Source organism: Anas platyrhynchos, chromosome 1 (assembly GCF_047663525.1).
Source record: "Anas platyrhynchos isolate ZD024472 breed Pekin duck chromosome 1, IASCAAS_PekinDuck_T2T, whole genome shotgun sequence".
NCBI classification, from domain to species: domain Eukaryota; kingdom Metazoa; phylum Chordata; class Aves; order Anseriformes; family Anatidae; genus Anas; species Anas platyrhynchos.
In genome coordinates this window covers 69,672,528-69,691,648 of record NC_092587.1, presented here as the reverse complement: position 1 = coordinate 69,691,648, position 19,121 = coordinate 69,672,528, and the positions used below count along the sequence as shown (strand labels likewise).

The 19,121-nt window shown below is 36.8% G+C and overlaps 1 protein-coding gene and 1 long non-coding RNA gene across 16 annotated transcripts in view; one reads left to right on the top strand and one right to left on the bottom strand.

Moving 5' to 3' along the window:
* The window catches only part of LOC101792090 (potassium voltage-gated channel subfamily KQT member 1), a 524,294-nt gene that overhangs the window by 403,290 nt on the left and 101,883 nt on the right, over positions 1–19,121 (bottom strand). For 7 of the 15 annotated variants that reach the window (XM_038173117.2, XM_038173124.2, XM_072040785.1 and 4 more), the window contains one exon: positions 13,793–13,907. In XM_038173117.2, coding sequence (XP_038029045.1) covers positions 13,793–13,907 — 115 coding nt within the window. Of the gene's footprint in view, positions 1–9,768; positions 9,784–10,082; positions 13,078–13,792; positions 13,908–19,121 lie in introns of those variants that run through there. The other 8 variants (XM_038173114.2, XM_038173122.2, XM_038173118.2 and 5 more) reach the window with 3 other exon arrangements.
* On the top strand, positions 6,041–6,717 carry LOC110353117 (uncharacterized). The gene is made up of 2 exons (XR_002403182.4): positions 6,041–6,168; positions 6,251–6,717. It is a non-coding gene; the product is annotated as an uncharacterized lncRNA (long non-coding RNA).

The window sequence follows — 19,121 nt, the reverse complement described above, 5'->3', positions numbered from 1 at the left end:
CCATTTAGAGTTAATCGAGTTTTGCCTATATAAAGGAAAGATTTTACGTGCACAGCTGTGAAAGTGTCAGAGTTAAAAAATTCATGAGAAACCATGGGGTTCCAAAGAATTTCTATCACTTACATTTTCTTAAAGTAACTTTTTAAAATAAAAGTTTCCAAGCAGTGAGGTTAACACAGAAGTCAAATGACTGGAGTAGTAATTTTATCTATTAGTTTTTACAAACCAGCTCTATTTAAAGGGTTAAACATGGCTGTACACTAGTTGCAACGCAATTTCATCTACAACTATGTGTATTACTTCCCAGGCACAGAAATAGAGGTAAGAAGTATTTAACCTAAATCCTGTGTTGATTTGGCAACAAGCTTTCAGTTATTGCTTTAAATGTTCCACAAAACATTATCACTATGAAAAACAAAGTATGACAGTTTTAGAAATAAGTGAAACATCAGGCCTAGAATACATTCCTTCAATTTGGGAAGAGTTTCCCCCTCCCCCCCCCCCCCCCCCCCCCGAAAAAATAAAAATAGCCATACCTGATGGAAGAAAACCTCCCAAACTGATACTTTGTTTTTGTGAACTCTTTAATAAATAAGATAGTTTTATTATAAGATGTCTGCTCATGGGAAAATATATAAATTTGCACTTAGCTGAAAATGCAATGAGGGAGATAAATATTTGTACTTTTACTGCAGCTGAATGACCAGTAGTCTTGCAGTGTTCAGCATGTATACAGCAATTTCTTTATTTATTTTTGAAGAACTTACTTTTCCTCGTAACATTTTTCTTTGAAATCTAGGAAAACACAGAAGAGATTTTGAAAGATATATAATTCAAACAATTAAAAGAAATGTGACTTTGAACCTTTCACAAATGATTTGCAGACGGAATTCCATCTCATGTAAGAAATTTCAATCACTCAATAGTATCATCTGAACTCCAATTTAACACATTGAAATTAGGCATCCATCTTGCTCTGTTGTATATTATGTTGTAGTAGAAAAGGTAGTGTATGAAAAACATTTGAACTTAATGAACAATTGTTCATATTTCAACAAGGAAAGGGCTTTTCTAGTAGTTCCAGAATAAGATTGTCTGGAGGTTAGCAAATACGATTGCAGCTCCGCATGGTAAATATCAAATTAACACTTAAAAAAAAAACACAGCAAAAATCTTCATTCATTTATCATCAGGTAATTGGACAGTCTACCTGTTTTCTAGATAGAAATAAATCAAACTCTGAACTTTCTTGGTTTCATATCCACTATGAAACACCATAGCCAAATTATGCCATTTAAATTTTAAAACTTTCAAAACAAACTCTAAAATAGAATAGCAATAATAAATTTTATTTTCATGATATTGTTAATCAATTCTGAAATACAGAAAAATAGCATTTCCTCACTATACAACTGTTCTCCACATCTGTAATAAAGTTGTCTCTCCTTTCTCTCTTCTTCCTCTAATCCACTTATCACAACCAATTAATTAACAACACTGAGCTCCCTTAATCTTCGTTTCAAATTTCTGCATCTTTCTCTGGCTGATACTGCCCCAGAAATTATTTCTGTAGGAGCAACATATTGTTAAACAGTCAACATCACTTCTTAAGAAAGTAGGCTATGGGGATGAAATGCTACTCTTCCAAATGGAAGTCACTATTCTGGCTTGCAAGGGTGTGCTGTCAACACAATGCTCAGAAGGATAGCAGTATAGCACTCAGATATCAGTAAGGTAAAATTTATACACTCTGCCTTAGTTAGTATCACAGTTTTTCACCCCAGCCCTCCCCTTCATGGCCACAACCTGAACTCCTATGAAAGCAAATCATGTTCTCATTCCTTCAAGTTCTTCTGCACTTTCCCTCTAATTGCTTATAGACCCACCAGAATGGTTGCGCTTTTGATTTTATAGCTGCTGATAGCCATGCTTTCTATCACAGGCGTAGCACAGGGAAGCCACTGCAGAAAGAAGAAGGAAGGATAACTGGCGTGTACAATGTCTAAAACATTTTTCTGTTGAATGCTGCCAATAGAAAACATATGGTGCAACGTGGCTTGTGGATGGTGCTAGACCACATCAGGAATGATGTATGCAGTTTAGCTGCAGACATCCTGAAGTACCGTCACTGTGCTTTTTCTTTCCTTCAACGTACTTTACATACATGTAAAAAGACACAATGAATGCAACAGATATGTGCATGTAAATGTAAAACTTGGTCTCATAAAAACCATTGAAGTTGAAACTGTTACAAAACCATAAAAGCAAAGTCAAAAGAGAATACATGCTCATTAATTTCTTATTACACCATGGTAAACAACAAAGCCACACTTCTCTGTACATTGCAAACATCATGTTTTTTCCATCTTTTGTTGTGGGGGTGGGCGGAGGTTGGGACTGAGGGGAAGGTGAGGGGAAAGAGAAAGAAGTATGTGTTGTTTGGAACTACTTCATTTTCTCTAACAATAAGAACCTGAAGTGATCTGGTAGGAAGGGTTGTACAGGGTCATCCTTACAAGAGGACATACTCAATGTTACACTTCAACCTTTCACCACAGATACCTATAAATGCAGTTACCTACTGTCAAGTATCATGCAACTCTATGAGCATAACAATGTGCAGTGTAATATGAATCTTTAACTGAAAACCTCAACATATTATGAAGCATAAACAAAACCTTTAGAAAATGATTCCTCCCTTTACCAACTTTATCCTCATTCATACAGACAAAACATGACAACAAAGACTGTGAGCCCAGTCTTCCTCTTCACATCCTTTTCAAAAACATTAGACAAATGAATCAGTTGCATTATTTCCATTCTCTACCCTGCTACTGAGATTGACATTAATAATTTGAGTATATCAAACATGAGTCTTTTATTCAAAAAAAAAAAAAAAAATACATCCTTTGCAACTTATTTTTTTCACAAGACAGAAATTCTCAACTATGTATCTCAGGATCATATGACACCCTGCATGAAAAATTCTATCCTGACTGTAAAATCCTGTGATTAGAAAACTTATGAAGAATTTAATGATATGCAACACTTTTTTTTTTTTTATAGCTTTTGTTACCAAAACAACTTTTTCACTTCAGACTTTTCCATCAGATTGGAACCGTTGGTTGCAGAGGCTTACATGATACATGCACTTAGTTATATTTTGACAACCTTCAGTGGGCTGTTACACTAGTTTGTTTTCCAGAAAGTATAACCACAATACCAAATTCAGTCTTTGGAGGTTGGTTAAGTTTCTCATTAAACTGATGTTCAAGTGCATCTAGCATTTTTCCTTAGCATGGCAACTTGCCAGCTAAACACTGGAGAAATTCAGACACTTATAAATTAAGTTCGTAATTAAGTTTGTTGAAGTGATAAATCGTATTTCAGAAAGAAATGGGTTTCTGTCTCTCATTGTGCTATAGTACAGTGCCCTCCACTGGCCAAATATCCGCACTTAAAAGTAAGTCTGAAAAGTTACCCTTCAGGCAAAAAACAAAAGCCAAACCAACAACAAAAACAGGATCAGTTCCTGAGAAACCTACATAATGGAGTAAATTTATACTAATGCCAGCCTTTCTTTCATATTACTTGCTAATAAAATGCTTTGAGGTCGAAATAGATCCTCAAACAGCCTTTTTAGAAAGTTGAAATTTAAAAACAATTATACAAAAATAGGAAGTACTAAAGAGTGTAACTTAACATCAGGCTTTAAAATGGTAAGAAGCGTACAACCAGATTAGTAATTACTACTGTCAACTGAAATGTAATTATTCTATCTTTTCCAGTTCAGAAATGTCAGACCACCATCCAAATTTCTCTTTGAAGTAATTAATAATGCAGTGCAACTAGTTGCATCACTACTACCTATATTAGATGTACCTGAGAAGGAGGATTGGTAAGCGTCAATCGCGCAATAAGGGAGCTGGAAACAAGATATAAATGCCCTATCTTTGTTGTTACTGTGGATTGCCCACGTACAAATTTTTCATCTTTCCCCTTCAGTTCATCTCAGTTTCAAAAATATGGTTGAAATGTAACTGTGGTGAAAGTAGGCAAACCATAACAAATCCAGGAATAGCATGCACTCTGATTGAGCTTGCTGCTGACATTTAGCCAACCAGCTTCTTTTGGGTGATTTTACCCCTTATAAAACCATTCCCTTTAGTAGCTAGTTGATAGCCACTATTGCTTCACAACTTTCTCCGTAACAATAAAAGTAATATTTATACGATATTAAAAGTGCCCAATCACACTTTCAAAAATGAAGCAATATTTTAAGATAATCAATGAACATTTACAAAAGGACAACAAGCAGCACAATGGATCCAGTTGATGATTAAGTACCCTAGCTGTTCCATTCTATCTCAGTAATAACAGCTTTATAACAATACCTTTTAGTAGATTCAGTTATCCTACACAATATTACTATCATTACTAGATTTGATAGTACTGTGTAAATAGATTTGTTGCTGATAATGTGAACTGTTTCTGTAGTTACACTGAAAGTTACAACTATATAAGGAAGTTGTGATAAAAGCACAAAGCTAAATGGTATTTGCACAAATAAACTAAGAACTCAGTAAGACTTGAAATGTGCTTTGTGTCAAGAGTTATTCACAGGGGGATTTTCAACCAGAGCCAAAGACCAACCAGAAAATATTCTTAGTCCCTGATAAAAACCTTCATGGAGAGAACTACTGGAAGACTGAAATAAAGCTGAAAGATGGACAAAACACTTTTCTTTTCAAGTACTGATCAATAACTTATAAAGGTACGTACAGCACCTTTTTATTTGAGCACTTCTAATGTAAGCTTTAAAACCTATCATAAGTTTTATAGCTTGTTCCATTCACTTTGTATAAAATTTCTGTCAGTGGGCAATGGAGAAAGCCATTCATTTTTCCTATATGTCAATCTTATGATAAATCGATCACTTCCACTAGAATAAACAAACAAACCACTGTTCCTGAATTTGCTTTTAGGGAGAAAATCTAAATGCCAAGACTAAGTATGGAGCACCTTCCTTTGACTATATCTCCATGAATTACAAACAGAAGTGGTATTTTCCACTCCATTGAAAAAAAGTGCGAAGTGCCCCCTCATCCCCATAGATCCCTCTTCTGGTGAAGCGGGGAGCAACTTCGTGCTCTGTTCTTCCAGGTAACCCAGAGCAAACACAAGCACAGATGAAAGAGTACCTTCTTTGCCCTCAGTTAATCCTCAGTCCTCACAGAAGGTTCTGTTCCTCAGTGAAGATTCATTTGCCTATTTTGTCTCCTTTTGTATCAGGATTCAGCAATCCTGAAACAAAATCATTCTCCTTGGAGTCTCAGTTTTCCCTATTTGAATGGAGTGCTACACTGCGGGGCTTAAGGCTTTGCAAGCATTGCCTTATCTAAGACTTATCTTTTCCACCCCTCTTCAGGGTTCTTCTATAGTTTTTGGCAATCAACCATTTCCTCTTTCTCTTCCCACTTCCTTTGATTGTGCAATAACCACATTTTGAAGTTGGTTTGTTCTGCTAATCATTTGGCGGATAAAATCTCTTGCATACAATCTAAAAGCTGTTTTTCATTCTACGAGCTTAAAATTAAAATAAAAGAAAATAAGGGGAGGGGGGAAGGTGGGGAACCGTGGATATCTGATCACTTCCACTTTCAGATCTTTATTTATGCTTCTGTCACATCATTTCAAGACTTCTAACTGAGACAGTGAACCATGTTTACAGCCAGATTACATACAGATTGATTCATAAGAACATAGCAAAAGTACATAAACACTTTTTAAGCTTTTGCATAGAATTATTTTGGCTAGTATTGTATTAAACCCACCGTTCCCTAATGTGATTTGACTCTGTTATTTACAGGGCCTCACAAAGAATAGCAACTGTTGGTCTCACTCTCAATTCATCAAAAGTAATTAAGACCCCACTTTCCCGTGGGGAACAGGTGTAGCTATCACTTCCCTGGCAGCCTGTTCCAGCTGAAGAGTTATTACTACAGCTGTTCAGCTGATGGCAATTACCACTGATGATGGTCATTGTATGAGGACCTCACCTTCTAAAGGTTTCCTCCCAAGAGAGCTGACGTGATGACTGCTGAACTGCAGCATTACACTGCTTTCTGCTAAAAGAGACCAACTGACATTTACCTTTACGTGACCTTAGTGAGCTACAAAATGCATACTCAACCACAGTTGCTTAACCATGCTGACATATAGAATTTGTAACTTTTGCTTTTCCTTACAGCATGAAGAGCTTTAAACACCACAGCTTTAAACCACAGAACTCTGAAAAACAAAAACAGGATGTCTGCTGTTAAAACTGGCGCTGTGTATATTTTTCCTGAGACTGTGCTATCTGGGACCAGCTTGGTGTAATCTTTCAATATAGTCCATTGGCCAAATTCTCTTTCCTGCTGGAAGGTTAACTCTGGTGTGCATCACAGAAAATATTTTCATGGTCAATAGTTGTTGTCATCACAATCTGCATAACATGAAGACCAGATGGAGGCAAAAAAAATTCAAGGCTGAGAAAGTTATGTTCACTGCTCTCCTTCACTCTTGCAAAGTTCCAGTACAGCAAAGGAGAGTCCAGAAAGAGACAAATATCATTTGCAAAACTTCATCTTAGTAACAACAATAGCAAAAAAATGAATCACATATAGTGGATGCTCTCCCAGACTCAACAAAAGGTATCCATTGCTCCTTAGTAAAGCATACCATGTCTCTTATGGTGGCAGAACCTTTGCTCCTTTTGTTCCAGAATCTCCTTTCAGTCTTGAATAATCAACAAACACTGGATTTCCTGCATGTGACAACTCCAGTTAGTAGTAGAATGCACAAGTTAATAGTCCCTGCCTCTAGTTTACTATAGATTGAAATGCAGAGTCAAGGGCCAACAGAATTTATTCCTTTGTAAAGACAAACATGTACCAAGGAAAACAAAAAGGTACAAACAGAAGACTCCAAAACGTATGCAAGATGATGCCTCAACAACTTCCACATTAAGGTTTCATGTCCTAAGTCACCCTACAGGCCTTATGTTGGAAGCAGTGGTGTTTTGTGTCACAGTTAGTTCTGTCCTGGGGAGGGTTCCTTCTCAGCCAAATGAACTCTGAATTGCCACAGGCTGCAGCCTTATAGCTGCATGCCTCTTAATCTGAGGTAATTTACAGTAGTAGGCTGCGCTCTCCCTTCCAAGATCTACTTACATGTTATGCTGTATTCTGTTTATACAAATGTCTGTTGCAGCTTTCACAGGATCTCAGCAAGCTGCTCACTTGGGCCCATTATTTTAGCCTCTACTGTTCCTACTTCTTCCTCAAGGAGTTCTGATTCTGCAAAAGGACCTGTTAGTACAGATCTACAGGACTTGTAGTTGATGATTTCGTTGTCTATCAAGCAACATATCCATCCCCAAAGAATGTGTTGCTTGACCCTGGTAAAACACATCTCTGCTATTTAACTTCTGGTTTGAACTGGGGTTTGTTTAAATGACCGCTTAAGTGGCTGCCCTTAAATGTTCAAACTAGGAAGGACTAGAAATCCACTAGGGTTTGTCTCTGCTCTCACTCTGATGTATTTTTTTCCTCCTTTCTTTCCTTTGTCACATACCAAACTCATGAATGATAGGTTTAATTTGCATTTTTGGTGCTTGTAGACACAAATCAAGAATTAGCAATCTTACAGTTTACTCACTTTACAGAGCTCAGTATTATCAGCTCTTTCCTCAAAGACCTTGTGATACACAAGATGGGCTGCATCAGACAGGTAAAAAAGACAAAAGTCCTGCCAAAAACGGATAAGAAACTTAAACAGAAATCACAGTTTGCCACTTGTTTAGTGCCATTTGGAACTCTCTCTTGCCTTCTTCATTAGTAAGTAACCCGCTACAATGGTACAGGAATTTGCCATGTATACCATTTTTACAAACAGGCCTAATTCTATACTAGGCCCTCTGTCTTTGTCACGTGCATGTACACATAATAGGAAATTAGGAAGAAATAGAGGCCTCAAGATATAATGTCACAGAGAAAGAAGCAGCACCATACATTATGCTGAGTCAAGATGGAAGAAGGATTCATTTTTGAATTGATTTTACAACTTCTGCCAAAATAATCAGGTGATATAAGGAAAGTGCCAAGGTTAGCAAGAAAAAGCAAAGTGATAAAAATTAATTTTTCAGCTCCATAAATAACATTCACAAGATTTAGACCTCAAAACCTTTTCTAATGTGGAATTTAATTTAGAAACATAAAGACCAAACAAGTGTGCTGTAGTAAGTTAAATATATATATATATTTTTTCCTACATTTGAAGCACAGACAGAACATTATTTTGTAGTGACTCCGTGCACTGATAGAGTCATCTTCTAACTGCTCAACAGAGAATGAAAAATTGAGTGGCGAAGTATATTATAGGCAATAAGGTAGCTTAAGAACTTGTTAAAAACAGAAGAATCTACTACTCATCAACAAAATAAAAATAAACAAATCTGACAGCATTTATGATTAAATAAATATGTTCATATCTAGCAATATCATTTTGATTTCCACTTTGTACAACACAGAAACAGCCAGTATAAATCAATATAGCTCCACTCAGGTCAACAATTACATGAGGATTTTACCGAAGAACCTGGGCCAGAAATCTTCAGCAAGAACTTCAGATAACCACATATATTAAATATGATAGTTTCATTCCCTGGCTCAGGAAATTTTGTGTTTTCCCACATTTTTGCCCAGATCACTGGAAACTAAAACATCATGTGAACCATTCAAAGCAAATGGACTTATACAAAAGACATCTCATAATTGAGCTCTATTCTTAAGTTTGCTATTTCATTTTAATTTTATTGACACTTCCCATCTTCCAGCAGGACAGCACACCTTCGCTAAGCTTGCACAGGTCACTATCATGAGAATTCCAGTACTGGCTGTATTAGCTGCTTAAACCTGGGCAGTACCGCAACCAAGTGAATTGCTTTGCTTTCACTTAAGATGCATTCTCAAATGGTGGTATCACCATTTTCCAACCAGCCTGAAAAACAAGTTACTGTGAGACTAATGCACATGCATTAAAAATACAGTTGTAGACTTGATATTTCATGTTTAATAATCAAAATATCAGCTTAGAAAATAATAAAAAAATGTTACAGGTTTTGAAATAAATGTATACAGTGAGATTTATTTTGTAACTTAGACGCTTGTTTGAAGGCAAGGAAAACTTCACCATTTGGCAGCTTGACCTCACAAAGAAGTATCTCATGTGAAATTGTCATCATTGCAGCATACTGTCAGTAACTGTTGTGTGAAAGCCATACTTTCACATACTTTGCAAACTGAGAAGATTCACTGCATATACGCCTTTGGCTGAATTCTACTATTGGAAGAATTTTTGCCTAATTCACTGACTGCATTGTGACTCTAGGATTTGAATTTGTCTTGCTGACAATCAAATGCATGTTATTCTTGAATGAGCTCAAAGCACTTCTATCACATAAACCATTCCAAAGGAGGGAATAAAAAAAAAAAAAAAAGCCGCATTCCATCATTCCAGAGCATGAAACAATGTCTACATGAGAAAACAAAATAACTGTTTTATCCTGCTTGTTTACATGGTTAGAATAAAGTGGAGCTTTTAATAGGAAAAAATATATATATTCCTCCATTACGAATTCCAAGGCACGCTATTTTAGGTATAATATAACTAAGTGCAAAGCAAAAGCCATGCTGATTCAGAAAGCTTGCACACGTGATGACTTACCTGCTTATACTTCTGCTAAAAGACAAGACAAATAAGCACACTAAGTATACCTAATACTCAAGTAGGAGGTAAGTGCATATTTGGAAAATACAGAGTTAATACATATTATCTTAATGTTTTAGAAATGACAGATTTGTGTTTTGTTTTTTTTTTTAAAAAAAAAAAAACACTTGTGTTCTGTGCTTCTTCAATAAAGTTCACAATATAAATGAGAAATTAGATGATACATTTTTATTAATCAGGACCCCTCTTAATTTAATGCAATTTTGTTTCAGCAAAATACTATATAGAATTACAGACATATAAACTAAAATTACCAATGATAAAGGTAAAAACTAGCATGTTTGATTTTAGAAGTACGAAACTACATGAAATGGTAATTTGGCTTCCTTTTTTAGATATATTTATATCTGGATCTGCATCTGTATCTGTGTATCTGTAACTTTTGACATGTTTTTCTATATGCTTAAAGTTCATTATGGATATTCGGAAGTTGAAATTTATACATATTTAATATGTAATGACTCTTAGAATTTAATAATCATTAATGTACCAATATTTATTTGCAGGCTCATTCTGTTTATATTTTTATGACATTCACATGAAAAGGAATTAATTAATTGACAGTATATTACTTTAAACTCTGAAACACATTACTTGAAAATACTACATATATTTATGTATTTTCTTTCATATATTTGGTTAGCTTTCTACTATTCCTTTCCTTATTTTACACAAAATAAACAAAAAAGAGAAATACATTCTAACTCTAACATGAGCTAGAAATGTAAGCAGTTTGCAAGATGCACTGTACAGAATAACACATAATACAACCAATTTTTTTTGTACTAAGCAGGAGATTATGTTTCTTTCCAAATGCAAAAATCTTTGCTTGCAGTGAGCTGACTTTAAAATGCATAATTTGAATGCAACAATTCATAATTCTCTGATTTAGACCAAAATACCATGTTGTGAAATTACAAGCACCAGGATATCATGCATAAAAACACAGTATAATTACCATAGATTTAACAGACATATAATCACTATAAGTTACCTGCACTGAAAGTAATCATATGAAGAAAAAAAAAATGCAAAAAGCAATCACATTGGAGCAACATTGCTTTCAAATTTGTCTTGAATACTGCTGTCAATAATTATTTTTGTCTGAAGACAAGCAACAATATTTATTCCCTAAAATATCCTCCAACATAGCTGGGATAGTACTGGGACCCCTGAAAAGAGTTGTCACAAATCCTGGTAATCAGTTCATGACATTTCTACCCCTCATCCTCAGTGCTTTCCTACTAGACTTCAAACACACTTTTGTATCTCAGAGAAGTATTATATTAATCCGTAGCCAACACTGTCAAAACGTACTCATTAAGAGCAACACTTATAAACAGCTTACCCCATTTCATTTGCCCTCATTTCTGTCCTGTGAACCTAAGACTGTCTCTCACATATAGTAAAATGCAGTTGGTTTAACCCACTACATTTGCACAGGAGGTCAGAGAACATGAGACTGGAGTCCTGATGTTGTACCATAACTAGCAAGCACAGTCCTGTGTTCCAGCCAGGATCTCTAGGAGCATTACAGGTGTCAAACAAATTTAAGGAACCCTCTATCATCAGGTCACCTCCCATACCTGACATCTTAGTTGCTGGGAGTAAAGAAACTTATGCAGATATCATTAAAATAATAACAAAATAAAACCACAAAAATTCTAACAGTTTTACAACCTTTCTTCTGTTCTCCAGGAAATACAAATTTCAATGCTTTCTTTACATCTAAGTTCCCCTGGAAGCAAGCTGCATTAATTGTTCTGGCATTCTGCTCCTAAACAGCTTATTTCTGAGGGAAAAGCCCTTCAGCCTTTCTCAGATTGGAAATAAATCTACTGAATATTAGCCTGATGACAAGCATGCCATAAAGCAAACTTTGCTCACTTCTGGTGAAGAAAGCTTTCACCATATGTCCATCCTGTGGAACTAATATGGAATAGCTTAAAAAATAAATAAATCAGATAATCTAGTCCTCAGTGGATAGTTGCAGTAGGAAATTCAAATGGATAAAAACTGAAAAAAAAAAAATAGAATTAATAGTGTGAAACTTTTCTCTCTTAAATCCGTAGACTACCCTTTTCTGAATACCAGAGCTACCGCTACGAATTAACAGTAGACAGCAATAGAATGTAATGCCATTTCCATGCAAAACAATTTCCTCTGTCATTGCGGATGTTCTTGATCCTGTCTTGATGGCATAAGAACATAAATATATACTTTAAAATTTTGTTTTCCAGAGGTGTTTTTTTTCTGCTGTTTTCAAACTTTTTTTTTTTTTTTGATTCATAAAGCCTTAAAAATTTTCCTTTGGACATGAAATCACCCAAATGACTTAACTGTTTTTTTACAATATCCTCAAGAATCTTCCACCAACTCCATGGCTAAACCCTGCTGACCTCTGTTTTCAAAACAAATTCAGCACCTTTAACTTAGTGGTCTGAAGTCAAAATAACAGTTCACAACACGTACTGGTTCTCTTATAAAGTGCTTGCAAATGTCTTTAATCACTCTGTCTTGCCCCACACACTGCTCTGAATTCCAATTCCATTTTTCTTGTAAATGTTTCATTTTCCTATCATATAGTAAGAATCAAATGAACAAGTCGGCGAATTTAGTGCATAACATTCTTTGACCTGCGCTTTTTACTAATTTTAATACGCTGCGGTTTTTTTGTTAGATTGACAAACATATTGTACATTTATTTCTTATTTTTCTTTTGGGCAACTTTGAACTAAAATAACATTAACATTTTCCAGCAGCAGAGTATCCTTCAATTTGTTAGCCCAGTAATAGGTGGAACATATGCATGAGTCTGACACAAGATTTTATCTCCCACTAGAGGGGCAGATCTTTTCCAACATTCTATCTGAAAGAACTCAATAAAAGCTTATATTAATATTTAAAAAATAATTTTATATTCAAGCATTTACTGGAAGGTTTTCCCAGTGACATTTCCATGCTCTTTTGCAAGTGTTAACTCTGGCAAGTTTTTAAATCAACATTAGTATAACATCTGAACAATAATTAGATCTTCACAAAGCTGCATCAGCTTTACTATGTCTTCAGGGCATACATTATGGCCAACACAAGTTCTATTCACCAGCATTGTTTGCATCAGTTTCTGCATATAAGATAAAGCCTGAAAATGATATCTAGATGCATTGGTCCATCCAGGCCTTGCTATATTGCTCCACTTCACATTTGAAATACTCCAGATTCTCTATCCCCTTGTATCTCTATCCTCTGTATATTGCACAGAAAAAAAAAACCATCAAGGTTACTCGAGATCCCATCAAAACACAAACAGGTGTTCTGCATGCATTTACTAACATACTTATTTCAAGAAACAGTGCAATAAGCCTTTCCCTGATCTGAGACAAGCAACCTAGAAGTTCACTCAACTATCACAGCAAACTTACTGGTAATGGGGACGTTCTGTTCTGGTCAATCCAGAAACTATCAGTATCTCCTCAATAATTCAATTTGCGTATTTTTCCAACATAATTTCCTTACAATATTACACATAACGTAGACTTTACATTTTCAGGTTGTATTTATGCATAAGTATTTAATTCATGTTTCCAATCAATTTATAGATTAAACATACTAGGAGCACTTCAGAATTCTACAAAGCATAAGCCTCTCTGTGAAACACAGCATGAGGAACTGTTATCTGCTTTAAAAAATAAAAAAAATAAAAATAAAAAAAAAGACACCAAGACAGTAAGCCACCCATTGTACAACAATTCTTCTCTTTGCAAACGTCTGACTACTTCCAATATTCTTAAAGCTAAGCATATTATAGAAACATTCACATACAGTTACCTAAACTCATAATCACTTAAAGTGCTGTCAAAGAATACTCCTTTTATTCAGGGACAAATACAATAATACGACGCAAAAACAAATGTGCTTTATTATCAATTAAAAAGCTACTGAAAGCTACTGTTCCACTTACTGTGCCACATCAGATACAGCTGGCAGTGGTGACTCTTCTGTTATAAGGTCAATGTCATCAGTGAAGCTGTTGGCTCGTGACATTTCTTGGATGTTCCCTTCTAAATGTCTTTTCACTACACAAATAAATCAAAGAGATCATAATACATTAGGGTGACAACATATACAAACTATTTCCCTTATGATATTGTACAGTAATTTAGAGAAATAGTCCTAATATGTCACATGGCCTTTTTTGGTCAGAATCACTAAAATCAATGCTTAACATATGCCATACAAAAATACATAAGTGCACATATACAGTTCAAATACACAGGAACCTCTTACAAAACAACCTTTTCTTCTTGAGAGCTACCTACATGTAAGCAGAAATTCACCTTATCTATAACTTTAATGTGGACATGCCAATAGATGGAAATATTCAGACTTTCATTACTGCAGTTAATAGCACCTGATATGTATTGTTAAATTTCTCTAAAATCCTTCTTTAAACTTACTGTTTTTTATCATATAACTGCATTTTGTATTGAGTACTTTATTTGATCCCTGTATTCATCCCTGTTCAAAAATTCTCACAGGCTAAAGCCTCAGGTGTTTGAACTCAGGAAACTCAACAGGGTAGCTACAATGGATAACAAAGATGGTACTGCCCCTTTGAACATACTGCTTAAGTTCAATGCAGAGGAAAGCTACAAATTTCACTACATACTAAGAATATATACAATAACCAACAAATGAAGGATTTCACTCAGACTGTAAAAGTGCAACTAGCCGTGTAAGTCATGAAAAATAATTGTTTTAAAAAGTTTGAGCAAATACTTGTCTCCATGAAGTACAGGTCCGAGTTCACAGAATGGCCGAGGTTGGAATGGACATCTGAAGATCATCTACTCCAACCCCCTGCTGAGCAGGATCATCTAGAGCACACTGTGCAGGCTGGCATCCAGGTGGGTTTTGAATATCTCCAGAGAAGGAGACTCCACAACTTCTCTGGGCAACCTGTCCCAGCGCTCTGTCACCCTCACAATAAATAAGTGCCCTCTCATACTCAGCCGGAACCTCCTATGCTTCAGTTTGCGCCCACTGCCTCTCGTCATTTCACTGGATACCACTGAAAAAAATCTGGTTCCATCCTCCTGATATCTTCCCTTCAGCTATCTATATACATTGATGAGGTCTCCCTTCAGTCTTCTCTTTTCCAGGCTGAACAGGCCTGGTTTTCTCAGCCTGTCCTCATATGACAGATGCTCCATTCCTCTAATCATCTTAGAATTCCTCTGAACTCACGCCAGTAGCTCCATGTCCCTCTTGTACCAGGGAGCCCAGAGCTGGACACAATACTCCAGGTGAGGCCTCACCAGGGCTAAGCAGAGGGGGATGATCACTCCCTTGACCTGCCGGCAACACTCTTCCAAATGCACCCCAGGATACCGTTGGCCTTCTTGGCCACAAGGGCACATTGCTGGCCCATGGTCAGCTTGCTGTCCAGCAGAACTCCCAAGCCCCTCTCTGCAGAGCTGCTCTCCAGCAGGTCAGCCCCCAGCTCCCAGCCTGCACTGGTGCTTGGGGTGATTCCTCCCTAGGTTCAGTACCCTCTATTTGCCCTTGTTGAACTTCATGAGGTTCCTCGCAGCCTATCCCACCAGCCTGGCAAGGTGCCACTGAATGGCAGCACAGCCCTCTGGGTATCAGCCACTCCTCCCAACTTTGTGTCCTCAGCAAACTTGCTGAGGGTGCACTCTGTTCCAGGTTGTTGTCGAATAAGTTGAACAAGACCAGACCCAGTACTGACCCCTGGGGGACAGCGCTAACTACAGGCCCCCAGCTAGACTCTGTGGCACCGAGCTCAGCACTCCGAGCACTGCCATCCAGCCAGTTCTCAATCCACCTCACCATCCACTCATCTAGGCTACACTTCCTGAGCAAGTCTACTAGGATTCTATGGGAAACAGTATCAAAAGCCTTGCTGAAGTCAAGGTAGACCACAGACACCACTCTCCTCTCATCTACCCATCTCATCATTCAAGGGCATCAGATTGGTTAAGCATGATTTGCCCTTGGTGAATCCATGCTGACTACTCCTGAGCACCTTCTTATCCTCCACATGCTTGGAAATGACCACTAGGATGAGCTGCTCCATCACCTTTCCAGGGATGGAGGTGAGGATGACTAGTTGTCTGGGTCCTCCTTCTTGCCCTTTTGAAGACTGACATGACATTGGCTTTCTACCAGGCCCCAGACACCTCTCCTATTCTCCACAACCTTTCAAAGACGACAGAGAGTGGCCTAGCAATAACATTAGCCAGCTCCCTTAGCACCCATGGGTGTATGCCATCGGGACCCATGGATTTGTGGATATCAAGTTTGCTTAGCTGATCTCTGACCTGACTCTCTTCGACCAAGAGCATGTGCTCCTTTCTCCAGACTTCTTCTCTTTGTCTCCAAGGTCTGAAATTTTCTTTTTTATTTATTTATTTATTTATTTAAGTTTTCCCCAGTCTTATTTTTTCTACTGATGTATTTGAAGAAGCCCTTCTTATTGTCCTTGAAATCTCTTGCCAGATTTAATTCCAAATGGGTCTTGGCCTTCCTCATAGGAACATACTTCCCTCCTTTGCCTTTCCTGCATACTCTGACAGTGTCCCTATCTTCCTCCCGAGTGGCCTATCCATTTTCCCACATGCTGGAAACTTCCTTCTTCTGTCTGAGTTTTCCACGAGCTCCCTGCCCATCCATGCAGGTCTCCTGCACTCTTTGCTTGCCTTCTTACCATATGGGATGCACCAATCTTGAGCTTGGGAGAATTGATGCTTGAATATTGACTAGCTGTCTTGGACGCCCCTTCCTTCTAGGTCCTTTATCCATGGTATTCTTCCAAGTAGATCCCTGAAGAGGCCAAAGTTTGCTCTCCTGAAGCCCAGGGTCGCAATCCACCATTTATTCCACTATCAGCTGGAAGTGTCCATGTCTCAACACACTGCTGTCCACAATGTGCATCCACAGTTCTTAAAGAAAACTGATTGTTCAACTGTGTACATTTGCTTGCTAGTTCCTTCTATGAGAGGCATTCAGTACTACATTGGCTTTTTGCCCCATAACTTGATATTTATAGGAAGCGAGATATGACAGTAGTATGCCAGTACTGAATCAAACACTTTCTCCTCATTCTGTGCTGAGCACTACAAAGCAGCTCTGCTCTTACTTCACGAGTCACCTGGAGCCCCTTCTTTGACCGTATACCTGCAGTCATGTGGCAAATATAGTCCTGTGCTTAATGGTCTCAGCTGGTGCTTGGCAATCTTCAATCACAGCAAGCTTTTGTTCCCTCTTTACATAGGGGACATAAACAGGCAAATTTTCTGTTTGGTAAAGACTTTACTATGATCATCTATGACAGTCTCACCGCACAGATATTGCACATATGTTTCATTCCTACAATCATTTTGAAAAAGACAATGCTTTGGGCTGTGATTATATACTTGATACAAACAGAAGCTCTGTAGTGTATACTCCATACCTTGTTTCATTAGTTGAATGGAGGACGTCCACTTTGCTCCATAAAACTAAGTATTTGTGTCATGTCACAGACATTCTCTCTCTGCCTACCCCCTCCCCACCCTCCCACCATGCTCCCAACACAGATCTGTGGGCATAATAATTTTTTTGCATGTTTGGTTACAAAATAGGTTTATCTTAAAAACCTTCCCCTAGCATCCACAAATACTAACAGAAAGAAGAGCTTTTCATAGAAGTGCTATTCCTGAACAGCAAGTTCAAGCAGAAATCACAGCTCTGATTCTATTAACATTTGTATTGTGATATTAGAAGATTTCCCACTACTCTCAGAGACACTTGACTCAGGTTGGAGTCTGTTCAGGTTCATGTTTTGTTTAGTATTAAGCCACTATAAGACAATACGGGTTTTATCTTTGTAATCCTAAAATAAGATCTACTTAATACTAAATCCTTTTATGCTTTTACCACCCCTTAATTATGTGTTCCTGCTTAAAATATTAACCTGTTAATAATGTTTTCTGATACACACATCCAAACATCAGAATCAATTGTAAATGCAAGTATCATATCCCTTGTTCTAAATATTCTTCTGTCTTTAAGGTGTCTGGCAGAGTCATGAGCAGTTACCTTATTTGAAACTTTATTTCTGGAAACAACTCATTTTCTGAAGTAATTGTCGCTTTCCCTGAGTGAACTTCCAAAAGTCATTTAAACAGCAATGTTCAATCATAAATCAAAATTCCCTGAATTGCACAAAAAGGAATGAAAACATTTTTTGAATGTCAAGAAGCCGTGAGCTTCTGAGCAATGAAGTAATTCATAATAATCATTCATGATAATGTTTTCATTTTGAGGAAACATGGAGCATTAAAATACATTCAACACATGGCAGTGATGCTTTCCAGAAATAAAATCCAAAGTTATAAGGTCCAGCTACTACATATGGTAAGGCTGTAACAGCTGCAAACCAAGCCAGAACAACTACATCTTCCCTCTCTACATTTATTTTAATAAGCTTTCCTTTTCCAGGCTGACTTTATGGGAAATTAATCCTGTTTTTTTTTTGTTGTAGAAAAGCAGGGAAGTGAAGCAAAAAAGTATGGAGGAAAGAAGAGAAGCCATCTTTCCTTCCTGCACCCTATTTATGACATGAAAAAGCTGTACTTACTCAGTTACAAGATTTATAATATTTTCTGAGCATGAACAGTTGTAAACAGTGAGTTGAAAATACAAAATAGAATATCTACAACCATACAAGGAACATCAATAAGTGTCACAGACATGGGAATCCGTAAAACAAAACAACTCAAATGGAACAGCAAAAAACGTAAGCCTCATACACTTCTCTATTTTTATTTAATGCTATTTCCTAAAATGGTGAGAACATAATAAACACACCCAAATGTAACCCAGAGATTTTTGCAATGCCACTTAGCTTTATCTAAACTAAGATCCTTGTCTATCAAATCATCATTTTTTTTTGTTTGTTTTGTTTTGTTTTGATACCCCAACCACTCTGTAGGCTTTAATAAAATTTTTCTTTACTAACAATTTCAAATGAAATATTAAAATAAAGAAACAATTTGATCTGTAAATAAAGCTACATATTTAACAATGGAAAACAAAGCTTATCAGCTTCTTTACAGTGAGATCAAATGTCTAGATTTTTTTTTCTTTCAAGAGCCTAAAACCAGTTTTCTGGTACAACAGACATTCAATATGGTTTAATTTCTTAAACTGCATATGCACTTGCAAAAGAAGTTTCATTGTTTTCTTAAATTATTTCCACAGTAGTTATCAGTTTAAAAGAAAAT